At 43.7% G+C, this 12,573-nt stretch overlaps 1 protein-coding gene across 1 annotated transcript in view; it reads left to right on the top strand.

The window, feature by feature from the left end:
• The window catches only part of dlgap2a (discs, large (Drosophila) homolog-associated protein 2a), a 162,384-nt gene extending 150,018 nt beyond the window's left edge, over window positions 1-12,366 (top strand). Inside the window, exons 12-16 of the mRNA XM_086181612.1 lie at window positions 1,489-1,577; window positions 1,680-2,119; window positions 2,220-2,311; window positions 7,210-7,362; window positions 8,312-12,366. Of these exons, the coding sequence (XP_086037738.1) occupies window positions 1,489-1,577; window positions 1,680-2,119; window positions 2,220-2,311; window positions 7,210-7,362; window positions 8,312-8,518 (981 nt within the window). The 3' untranslated portion in view covers window positions 8,519-12,366. The remainder of the gene's footprint in view (window positions 1-1,488; window positions 1,578-1,679; window positions 2,120-2,219; window positions 2,312-7,209; window positions 7,363-8,311) is intronic.
• The last annotated feature ends 207 nt before the right edge of the window (window positions 12,367-12,573 follow it).

Below are 12,573 nucleotides of genomic sequence, written 5' to 3' on the forward strand. Positions count from 1 at the left end.
TTCTTTACTCTCCCAAAACACATCTCTCTCTCTCTCAGTGTTGACACACTCTGATCCGCTCCAGTCACAGACCGGGACAAACACGCTGGACAGAGACCAGAGTCAGACCAGCCGGCAGGAAACTGTGATCAATGGACAAAGTGGAAGCGAAGAAATTAGATATGAAAAAGATGAGCAAAAGTGACAGTTGGGACAGTGCAGCAGTGTAGCACTAAAACATGAGGCCTGCGGGAGCAATAAAGAGTCTCTGGTCTCAGCTCGTGGATCAGGATCGGGATCATCATCTGTCACTCTCCGTTTTCTTCTTATAACACCCTCTAATCTCACCTTGTCCATCACTGTCTGACTAAAAACGTCTGTCAATACAAACCACAAAAAAAAAATCACCTTTTATGTACTTTTTTTTTAAGAGTTGTATTATTTTCTGTCAGTGGAACAACGGAGAGGAAACAGGCTGCAAATGTATGCCTGATGAAGCTGATACCACGACCATGGTAGCCGCTGATAAGCGCTCTCAGCAGTGTTAGCATTAATAAAGCAGCACGTCCGTCCTCCTGATGAATAGGAATCTGGTTTCATCTCAACCAGGGGTTCACAACCTTTTTCACGTCCTCTGAAACGTTTAACTTCCTGTTGTGTACCCCCTCTACATTTTATTTTTAAGCCTGCTGCAAAATGGAATTATAAACATATCTCATATCTCATCAAAAACAACTGACACGATCACGAATGCTAACCCTGTTGCACACAGTACTGGCCAGGCGCTTTTGACATTCTGAAAGAGACTTTTTTCAACCATTTATCCATATTTTAGCAGTTTATGCTAAATATTTGGCTCCGAAGAGGCGTATTGTTATTATTTTTTGACGTACCCATTACACAACAACCGTGTACACCCCAGTTCTGGAATCCTGGGTCTAAACTGTTAACTTGAAGAAAAAAAGGCTGTACATTTGTGGCCATCATGCACAGAAACCAATTTATTTGGTTACCAGCATTTAGCAAGGTACCCATTAGTCACTGCATACTAATGAGGAGACCATGGGAAGTTGACATTACACCCAATAAGGACAAATAAGAGAACTATTTGGGGGAAAAGTACACCAACTAAACAAACTGCTTTTTTTTTCAAATGATGAACTTAAGACTAAAGCTTAGAAGATGCTAAAATGCTAAGGGAAGCTGAGGAAAACTGCAGTGCGATCATCCATTTTAGTTGCGATCTAGATCTGTTACAACTTTCTGCTTTCATTCTTTCATATGAATTCAGCTTCCACATAAATCCTTGAACACGAGCTAGAAAGTCAAAAGCAACTGGACTTGTTTTAAACTCCTGGAACCTTGTTGCCTTTGCAGCCTCCATAAATCATTGAACATTTACTGACAGTTAAGTTGCTCCGTCCAGTCCCAAACCAATAAGCCAGCAGCGCGAGGGGAATGGGAGCTCATAATGAGCAGCACTTGCTTTGTATCATTTCTTTGCATTAGGTGGAAGCGGCCACGGACTCTGAATCAGAGAGCAAAGGCTCGCGGGAATACCATTCTGTTGGGATCCAGGTGGAGGATGAGAAGAAAGGGTGAGATAATGAAGCTCATTAGAAAAGCTTTGCTATGGTTGTCACAGTTGTTATGGTGTGTGTTGGAAGGTGTTCATTCATTTCTGCCTCCTCACCCAACAGTCAGGGCAGGTTCAAGCGCTCCAACAGTGTGACGGCAGCTGTGCAGGCTGACCTGGAGCTGGAGGGCTTCCCCACCATGGAGGACAAAGGCCTGCAGTTCGGTGGAGGTTTCCAGCGTCACTCAGAGCCCAGCACGCCAACGCAGTATGGAGCGGTGCGAACCGTACGCACCCAGGGGCTCTTCAGCTACCGCGAGGATTACCGTACCCCCGCTGAACCACCAAGCCCCAGAGAGACCAGTAGTGAGACCACCTGGCAGCTGGAGCCCCCTTCCCCACGAGAGAGCGCGGTGTCATCAAGCGAGTCGGGCAGGGCCTCCCCGTCCCTGAGGAGAGACGGGAGCTGGTTCATGCAGCTGCTCCACACAGAGACCAAGAGGATGGAGGGCTGGTGTAAGGAGATGGAGGCCGAGGCTGAGGAGAATGATTTGTCGGAGGAAAGTGAGTGTCCGACAAAAGCTGCACCTTGACTTGTCCTGAGGTTCCTGCTGTGCTGAATTTGTGTGATTTTACAAAAGAGAACATGCTGCATGTGTTTCAGCCCTCGGTAAAATACGAAGTGCAGTGGGAAGCGCTCAGCTGCTCATGTCTCAGAAATTCCAGCAATTCTACTGGCTGTGTCAGCAAAACCTGGTAAGACATGTTTTACCGTGTGTGTGTGTGTGTGTGAGAGAGCGAGAGAGAGAGAGAGCGTGCTGATATTTTCAATGGCCTCTCAGTCTACCTGTCAATAATCGTGGCCTGCTGTTCCTTCTGGAAATCTTCATTCTCTCTGCCAGCTTGTGAGGTATTGCGACCCTGGCGTTTGCCTATTTATGCTTAAATTCGGTCGGATGATCAATCAATCAAACTTTATTCATAAAGCGCTTTTCATACATACATGTAACAATCAAAGTGCTTTACGCAGACAAATAAACATATTCCCTCAAATGCCACCACCCACCCCCAACCTTTGCATAACATTGACAATTAGATAGCTTCTGCCAGTTAACAACCAAACAGCAACTCCTCCTAATTCATGGACCGTGAAAAGGTGTATTGCTAACCAATTAATGTATTCTCAGTTTTGGCAATATTGCAAAGTATGACTTGTTTAGTTGCATGAATCAAGTATTTGCTGTGATGCAGTTTTGCCCCTGAGCCGAGGAGAGCAGGCGGTCACGTGGGTGGAAATCGACTCCGGCCGATCTGATGCTCCTCCAGCAGCACATGTGGGGTCAGAGCTGTCAACCTCATATTTTTCTTGTGCTATTCACAACTCCTTTGATTGATCTGAGCCAAATACCCAATATTTCAAATAAAGTTGGTGCAGAGTTACGAGAGACGGCGTTGCTGCTTTTGCAATGTGCAGCAGAAACTAGTCGCTCAGGGGGAATGGGAACTGAACAGAGACTGGAAACAGTGTAGTCAAGTGCTTTTACCCACAATCCTTTGACTAGACAACCCTTTTTTTCATTACAAAGAGCTAATTTCTCCCTTCAGATCACTAGACGTGCCACCTACATTTTTAAAACAAGCTGCAAATCAGCACACCGAGCTGTGCTCCAAATAAAAACGCCTCATCACTCTGAACATTCCTCTGCCGCTGATTAAAACTCACTGTAAAGTGTAGAATATGTGGGGTATTTCCTCAGTTTGGGAAATGCCAGCATCTCTTAGAAACATTAGCTCCAGTTAGCTAGCTATAACTAGCTGACTCAGGCTACAGACTGGAGTAATAAACTCAGTTTAATGTCATAGGAGTTTACTGATGTTCCTGATCGTTCACCAGGTATTAGTCAGACCCCACTATTTCCAGGGTAACGGAGGGAACACTTGCAAAAGCTTCTCTGCTTTTATTTAAATTTTTTTTTTTAATTTGGGAATAGTATTTTTCAGACAATGTTGCTACGTTTTGTTTAGGTTGTATATTTTTATTTCATTATAGGCGGCACGGTGGTGCAGTGGTCAGCACTGTGGCCTCACAGCAAGAAGGTTCAGGGTTTGAGTCCTGGCTTGGGAACGGGATCTTTCTATGTGGAGTCTGCATGTTCTCCCTGTTGTTTGAAAATTGTTTGTTAAAAAAAAATGGCAACTTTGGCAAAAAATTGAGGCAGGAAGTTAGCAGCCGCTGGACAATCAAGATACTGAAAACATGATGTTTCATGGAAGTTCCACTGGGGGCGGAGACAGCTTGCAGCAGGGTGGTTACACAGCTAAAAACGTAGTACCTTCCCACTGATACATGTAGGCAAGGCAAGGCAATTTTATTTGTAGAGCCCATTTTCACAAACAGTTTGTCTCAAAGGGCTTCACATGGCATCACAACAACATCCTCTGCCCTGAGACCCTCACATCGACTGAGGAAAAACTCCATAGAAAACCCTTTTAACAGGGAAAAATCTGAGAAACCTCAGGGTGAGGAGGGGAGGAGGATCCCTCACCAGGAGGGACAGACGTGCAGGAGATGTTGTTACAGACAAGAAAACATGTAGTAATACATGCAAGATTTTATAGATCTGCTTCAAAATATAATGCGTTCCTTAGCCCTCTGCTGGGTTCAAATCTGTATTTGGTTTTGGCGTGATCCTGCTGACAGAGGCGTGGAGGTAAATATTCACTTCAAACCTTTTGCTTTGTTTGTGAAGTTTAAAAAAAAAAAAAGCCCGCAAATGAGATTCTCTAAATACCTTTCATCAACTCCCAGAACTTCAAAACGCTGTAAGACACAAACGCTTGCTTCCGTCACTTCTGTGAGGAGCTCTGAGATTAAAAGCACTGACTTACATGAGGCTTAAAAAAACTCACCGACTCCTCCTAAACCTACTCGCTCGGGATATTTGAAGCCCCTAAACTGCTCAGGCTGGAGAACGTGACGGTGCCAGAGATCAGGGTGAAGGGGATGAACTGCTGGAGCAGCCCATCAGCAGAGATCTGTTCTACAAGCAGAACCTTTCAAATCAAGGGCAGATGATTTATTCTGCTTTACAAAATAAAAAAAAAAAAAAAAGACTGCTTATGTGATACAACCATACCAGTCTCAAAGCAAAGCTACAAATTCGTTATTCAATGTCAGGACGACGTATAACGGCACAGAATTTATCAACCATGGTCATATTTTGTCCATTTTTAGTTTTGTTGTTAACAGACCAAAATCCTACATTTTCCATATGTAGTGTTTGAAAGAAACGTAGTATTTTTGCTCAAGGTATCTGTTCGTTACCAGAGTATTTATATTTTAGTGGACTTTGTGCTTTTATTCTTCTTCTTTCAAAAGAAATATTGTGTTTTTATTTAGAGTTTGCCTAAAATGGCGAAACCTGATGAAGATTATGTGCTTTAACCTCCAACTTTAAGAAGACAACATCAGGGCAGCTCAACTGGAACACACACGACACACACACTCGTGTTGAGGGCAAGGTGTTCATCATTGCTGATGAGTTTAGGCCACGCCCACCTTCAGTACCAGCAAAAATGGCTGCCACACAAGAGACAGAGACACTTGATAGATAGATAGATAATTTATTAATCTCCAGGAGAAATTCACATCATATATATATATATATATGTATATATATCACATACACTTGCTACAAGTGTGTGTGGTTAATTTGTTTTCTGTTATCAAGTTTCTAAGCTGCGGCAGGACGTAAGGTCACATTGTTATGAAGGATGTTTCACTGAAAATAAAGCAAAGAGTGGAGGAAGAAGTCACCTATAGTCTGGAGAGGACTTTGCAGTGGCACCACACTGTAAATCCCCTGGATCATCAGACAGCTGCAGCCGTCAGCAGCCAGCAAATCTAAATGTCACGGGGCGTAGATTGTGTGAGAATGTCTCCGGGGTTATTACAGTAAGTCGACGCGTCCCATCACAGACGTGTTATTGGACCGACTCCGTGATTTGTGACATCTCAGACCTGTCACAGCCTAAATTGCCTTCATGACCTTGTATTAGTACTTCATCTTATCTCCAGTGCCCAACATTAATTAAAATTATATGAATGTATTCTTATTTCAGCATAAATCTAACGCCACTGGCTCAGGACACTAAACGGTAATCACTGAACTCAAGGAGAGGCCCATCACTCCGAGCCGACCTGACTCAGGATCAGAAGACAAGTTGGCACCACTAGTTGACTTAAATATCAGAAGTATAAAAGTGTTAATGGTGCTAACTGCTTAGCGCAACGAGTGGTAGTGGATGGAAAGTGTTAGCATACCTGCACCAGAAGTCATCAAACACACTTTTCTCCAAAACAGTGTTTGTCCAGCGAGGGTTATGCATAATATTCCCCAGGAATTAACAGTTTTGAACAATTGTGACATTGCGAATTCTGAACCAGGTGGAACTACTCGTGATTCGACGCAGCACCTCAAAAGACCATAATAAGCTAGGAATCTGGAAACATAGCTGTGTGATGCCTTTGGACTGAGTTATGCTAACGCTTCCCATCCTCTTCCATTCATTGTGCTAAGCTAACTAGCATTCAGCTGGTCTCTGCTGGTCTTCCAGAAGGGTATCTACCTTCTTCTCTGGACCCAGGATGGACATTAACTGAACTTCTCAAAAAGTTGGCGTGTTTTTAAATAATGCCAGTAGATCCTACAGAAAGCAAACACACGACCTGAATAAAATACGCCACGAGGAGAACGTGTAAGATGGGAAAACCCACAATAATGGTATGAATTAGTTCACCACAGAATGATTGTATTTCATTCTGTGAATTAACTTTTTTATCATGTTACAGCCACACACACACACACAATAAATGGAGAGCTTGCATTGTACACTGACAATAGTGTAAAATCTGTCGTTGTTTTCTTCGTTGATTTAAAAACCCTTCAGGGAAATTATCTGGAAAAATGCCCGCAGCGCCAACATATCCGGGTTTTAACCCTACAAGCCTCCACCTTTTGTCGGGTTTTCCCTTGAATTTGCAAAGATTTTTTCAGAGTTTTGGACCTCTGGCTCATTATTGTCACCGTTTACAGAGTTTGTTTCAAACTGTATCTAATTACTTAAACTGAGCTTTTTCCATCGTGTTTGCACTTGTGTGCCCGAGAGCAAAATGGTTTTTAAATGTGGGTTTAGCTTGTTAACAATAAATGTCTAAAGGAAGAAAAGCCCAAAGCTGAGCTAAAGATGTGGATTTAATCTTTAAACAGTGCCTTTAAATTCTGCAGCGACTCTCATTAAAACCTGCGGCCACCTCAGGCTGAGACAACCAGCTGCCCCTCAATTTACTGTTGACTTCATCTCAGTGTTGACGGGAGTGATGAACAGCGCTGACCTGGCCGAGGCGCTTTATTATTTCAGAGCTGCTTTATTGAAATGTGACAGTGTTGGTCCTCATCACACTTTGGTATCATTCATATGAAACAAAAGCCCAGGAGGGCTGTAGTAGTGTTCATGGGTGTGACGAGGACATCTAGTGGATCTTGAGTGAATCGCAGTGGGTTTTGTTTGTTAGTTTTTCTTTTGGAGAAAGTGGTGTGTGCTTGAGTGAACCGGCTATCTGACAAATGACTTCACTCACCCGTGTCCGGCAGGACCCCAGCGCCATGCCGCGGCCCACTTCTCAGGACCTGGCTGGGTTCTGGGACCTACTGCAGCTCTCCATAGATGACGTCACCATGAAGTTTGACCAGTTGCAACAGATCAAGAACAACAACTGGAGGCCTATGGACAGTCCAGAGAAGAAGGTGAGAGTCCCTCCAGTGCTGTCAACTCTTGTCCAGATTCAGATGGACTCGGGGCTCCATTTTTCAGGTTTTCCACAAAATTTGTATTCATTTTTCCTCAGGTAGATGTCAGTTTGTATCAGTGGTTGTTTGGTGATTTGCTGCCGCCAGACAAACGCTCTCCAGGTCAGATTTCATGAATTCAGTTGGCAGATGTTCATGGAGACAAACCCTCTAAAAATCACAATTCTTCACTCATGAATACGGAATTTTCCAGTTTTGTGTCCACGCAGCGCAGTCTGGTGGCTCAGTACTTGTACTTTCATGTATCATGTACATGAGTGAGTGTTTTCCGAAACTGAGATGGTGAAATGTGAGTTTAAATGCATTGAGTTGTCATATTTTTTATGATTTTTACGGCATGAGGAGGCTGACGTTCGCGTCCAGGACAACACACTGGTGTTGGCGAGTCCGTTTACACCCTCAGACCAGGAAAACAAAGCCTGCAATATCTTACTACATTTGCAGGTACTTTGTGTACTTCGTGCTGTGGACTGAAAGGTGAAAACATCAACAAATATTACCCTCAGACTTTATTCAGCAGTTTTAGAGGGAACCAGATGCTCCATTTATGTTCAGGATTTGGATTTTCAATCCATCTGTATTAGGGTTCTTGCTCAGGGACACTTCAACATGGTCAGTAGAGGAACGGGTTGGAACTCGCAACCCCCTGATTACGGGGATGGATCCACTTTAGCCCTTACAAAAGGGATGTGGTGAAACAGTTCTGAAGCTCCAGAGGTGAAATCATCACAGCAACGAAGAGCAATAATTAGTTTTGGGGTGAAGTGAGAGGTGAGGAGTTTTGTGTGTTTGTTTCTCATTTGGGGCGGTTGTGTGATACATCTCATCTAAAGTGCTGACAAAAGTTCTAAAACCACCTCTTAATTATCCTCCCATCTCCGTAAAGCCACCAGCTCCCGTACCAAAGAAGACAACCCGACAGAAGAGCATGGTGACGAGGGAGAAATCCCTGGACCTCCCAGACCGGCACCGGCAGGAGGCTCGCCGACGGCTCATGGCGGCCAAGCGGGCTGCATCCTTTCGGCAGAACTCAGCCTCGGAGCGAGCGGACAGCATCGAGATCTATATTCCCGAGGCTCAGACTAGACTTTGAGAAGTTAGGGTCAGGGGCTAACATCTCCCTGCTCTCACGTTCTTTAAAACTAGCCTTTTTCTAGACTGCTACTCTCTCTACTCTTCCTTTCTCCATCTCGATAGCCATCCTCAGTGCCTCACCAACGCCTTTGGTCTGTAGGATGTGCCAAACCTCTTCTCCCATCGCCAGAGTAAGTGTTAGCAGAGATGTATGTCTGACATGTGTTGGGTTTCTCCTTTGGGTCTCTGGTCATCATGATACCCAACTCTCTTATCCAGTGTCCTGGATGGGTGCGTTTGTAGTTTTTCAGCATTTGCAAAGTGCCATTTTAAAAGTGCAGCTTTGACAAACCTACCAGCAACCAGGCCTTTGAGCTAAAAGAGTAAATTAGAGATGTATTATTTCAAGATATTCAAAGTAACCCTTCAGTGCTTTAGTTTGAACTTTTGCTCTTTCTGTTTCGGGGTTAATGTTAATTATGAGCTAAAAGTCACAAAACTGTTGTGAGTTCAAAACTATGAAAAGTGCCAATGCTTGAAATACCTCAACTCTGTGCATGAGGCACTGATCACCCATTCAAGGTTATTGAGGCAGACCTCAGAAGCTCTGGACTGGTCAGTGTTGAAAAATGCAGCTTCTACCCAATCAGCTCTAAGTCATTTGTTTTCCTGGAGGAATGACATCAGCACATTTCAAACACCGTGTTCTGTATATCTCATGTTCATGTTGCCAACGTTCAAATATTGACATTTACTTGAAGCTTGTGCCCACATTTCTCATAATGTCAATGCAGTAGAAAACAAACTGAAGGTTTGTGTAACTCCTTAGATCAAAATGTCTAGACAAATGCACTTATGCACTTATTACAATTCTCTCTATTTCCAAGGGAAATGTACATACCCAGTTTCACAATAGTACTGTTGTATTTTTGAATTGTGAGCGTGAAGAATACTGTGTGTGTTTTTTTTCACCACATACACCGATCATCTGCCCTCTCTCTCCATTGCTCTGGTCTCGATCACACACTCACCGCCGTGTTTTCATCTAATAATCTCTACTTTATCTCAGGCCCGTTCCAGCAGCACCCTCAGCCACAGTTAGCGATAGCAAAACCTCCAAAACAACAACATATCTGCAGTTTCTTTAATCCAAGAAAGGCTTTGTAAGGGTAGCCTGTGTGGTGCAATGTAAGTTATGGAACAATTCCCACTAGGAAGTCCTGGAAAAGTGTGTGTGTGTGTGTGGGGGGGGGGGGGGGGGGGCAGCAAGTCCTCAGCTGGAGGCAGAGGTGAGGAATAGCATGGTAACAGGCATGTCCCCTGTGTGTGGTAGTTTGACGCTAAACATTGTAGTTTGATCATTTTAGTTCAGCCATTTTAATGAGGTTACGCCATATTGTTGCTCCACATGCAAACTGCCAGGAGTTATTGAACCAAATTAGTAGCACTAGCCTGCTAGCATAGCATAGAGTAGGACCCTTCTTAACTGCAGTATAATTACAAACCTTCACTAAAATGCTATTCAAGTTGAAATAAAACTGGGAGGATTAAAAAAAAAATAGAAAAAATATTGGGCCTCATGCAACATTTATCACCGATACTCTCATACAAGATGAAAATTGTAAGAAATGTACTTGACCGCTAGTAAACTGATACAATTATGATTACTAACATTAAAAATGATGACCAAAAAAAAACAAAAACGATTTGCTTCATTAAAACACAGGGTAAAAATAATCTACATTTATGTAGGATTATTCATTTAATTTCCTGAGTAGAAAATGGCCAACTCATATGTGGGAGTAAAATGGTAAATGGACGCAATTTCATATAGCGCTTTTCTACCTTAGCGGCACTCAAAGTGCTTTACAGTGTCGTCTCATTCACCCGTTCACACACACACACACACACTGATGGAGGAGGCTGCCATGCAAGGCGCCAACCTACTCATCAGGAGCAATTATGGGTTCAGTATCTTGCTCAAGGACACTTTGACATGGTCACCGGGGTCGGGGATCGAACCAGCGACCCTTTGGTTGCTAGACGGCCACTCGACCCCTGAGCCACGCTGCCCACAAGTAGCCCACAGTAGAGGACGCATTCATGGGGGTGCAGCTGGATCCAGGTGCTGCTGGATGTGAGTGGATTATTCTCAGTCTGAGGGTTAAAATGATGACATAAATTCAAGTAAATAGGTTGTCGGTCTGGCCCAGCAGGAGGGGTCTATAACCAGAAACTGACGCACATCGGTAGACTGAAAGGTCAGTGGTGCTGAGACACAGTGGCTGGAAGCTTTTATACACACCTGCGAAGTGCAAAAGAGACCTGAACCACTGCGTTCAGCTCAGTGGATGAAACAACACACACAAGACAGATTAATGCAATAACAGAAAAACACTGCTTCTGTTTTGTTTTTTTTGGTTTTGCCCTCATGTGGCGTGTCATTTTGTTTTACTCTTTCATTTGAGTTCAAGTAATCTGACAGCTCATGAATCCAGTGCCCTTATATGGCGTTTCCTTATGCTAACTCTGCATTGCCTGGCACGTGTGTCCAATTTCAGAAGAAACCAGATTAATCAGATGCGCGGGCGGATAAGAGGAGATTTGGCTACCTGTGCACGCTTCATGAGTCCCATGTTTTTTAGTTATTATTATTATTATTATTATTTTCCTCTTTGTGCAAGAACACTGATGAGAAAGAAATAAGAAACGCTCATGCATGAGGTCCAATGTTTCTGTGCTCATCATCGCGTTAGCATGGAGGGAGATCTCCGGCTCAAACTCATCAAACTGCATCAGTGCCACAAACTCCAACATACAACAGGCCGACTGGCAGGTAAAATCAACGTGTGTCCCAGAACTGGGATGCTGCCGTGTCTATACGTTTTGTTTTCATTGCTGATCGCTTTTGATTGGATGCTGCAACAGGTGTTTCTTAGCAACCAGTTTTTTCAGAGTTTAGACACATTGAGGACGAAGTGGGAAAGTCATCAACAACATAATTTATTCAAGTTCCTGACACGAGGACCAAAGGTTTTAGGTAAACGGTTGGAGTTGAAGCCGACCTGCTAAACGCTGTGTTTTATTCAATCAAAGCGCTGCTTCCTGATCAAATCTTTGAAACGCAATCAGAAGGACAGGCTTGTGATGCGTGGCAGAAACACAACTATGTATTTGTGTGTGTGTGTGTGTGTGTGTGTGTGTGTGTGTGTGTGAGTTTTGTTGCTGCTTTCTCTTATTTTTTATGGTACTGTGTGTGCTGACAGACAGTGAAGACGGGGTTGGTGTCTGGGGGTCGATATCTGAGTGATTTGTCTTTTACTACCCTGCTGTTGTCCATCTTGCAACTCTCTCTCTGTCTGTCTCTCTCTCTCTCTCTCTCTCTCTCTCACACACACACACACACACACTGAGGTAGTACATTCCCTGCATCATCGGCTGACTGTTGAAAGCATACTCTGACATTACTCACAGTCTCACAGCATATACATGTTGCCAAGGTGACCTCAGCCAAACTCAATGTAAAAGTTGCAGAGTTCTGCTATGTGAAATGGATCGGCCCCAAAATTTTGTGGCACTTTCCTTGACCCATCCTGCACCTCTCCACCCAGTTTGGTGAAATTCGGCTCCATAATTTTCCGGTAGATCCTGCTGATTATCAGACAAACTATACAAAAAACACGGCCTGGTCAGGTTCATGTGCTTGAAGAAACAGTCTCTTAATTCCTTTGTGACTTATTTGATTCAAATATTCAAGCAAATATGTCAGTATTATGATGCATTATTTTGTTGTTCAAGATTGTACAAAAAACCAACCCTCAAACAAGAATCACCACAGTCAGCCACGGTTTGCCACTCTTCAGCTACAGATCCGGGGTTTGGGGGGGGGGGGGGGGGTAAATAGCTCGCAGCTGAGTGTCAGATGTCACCTTTTTAGAAAACACACTCACACAAGTATAATTCTGCTGCTTTATTTATTTACTTATTTATTCATTTATTGCCCAAGCAGAGAAGTTTAGCAGCCTGACAGTGGGAACCATCTGCTGGTGTGATGCCGGCGTTTGTCAGAGCAGA

This window comes from Aulostomus chinensis, chromosome 17 (genome assembly GCF_037954235.1).
Source record: "Aulostomus chinensis isolate RoL2024-O1b breed Wild chromosome 17, RoL_Achi_v1.0, whole genome shotgun sequence".
In the NCBI taxonomy this organism is placed as follows: Eukaryota; Metazoa; Chordata; class Actinopteri; order Syngnathiformes; family Aulostomidae; genus Aulostomus; species Aulostomus chinensis.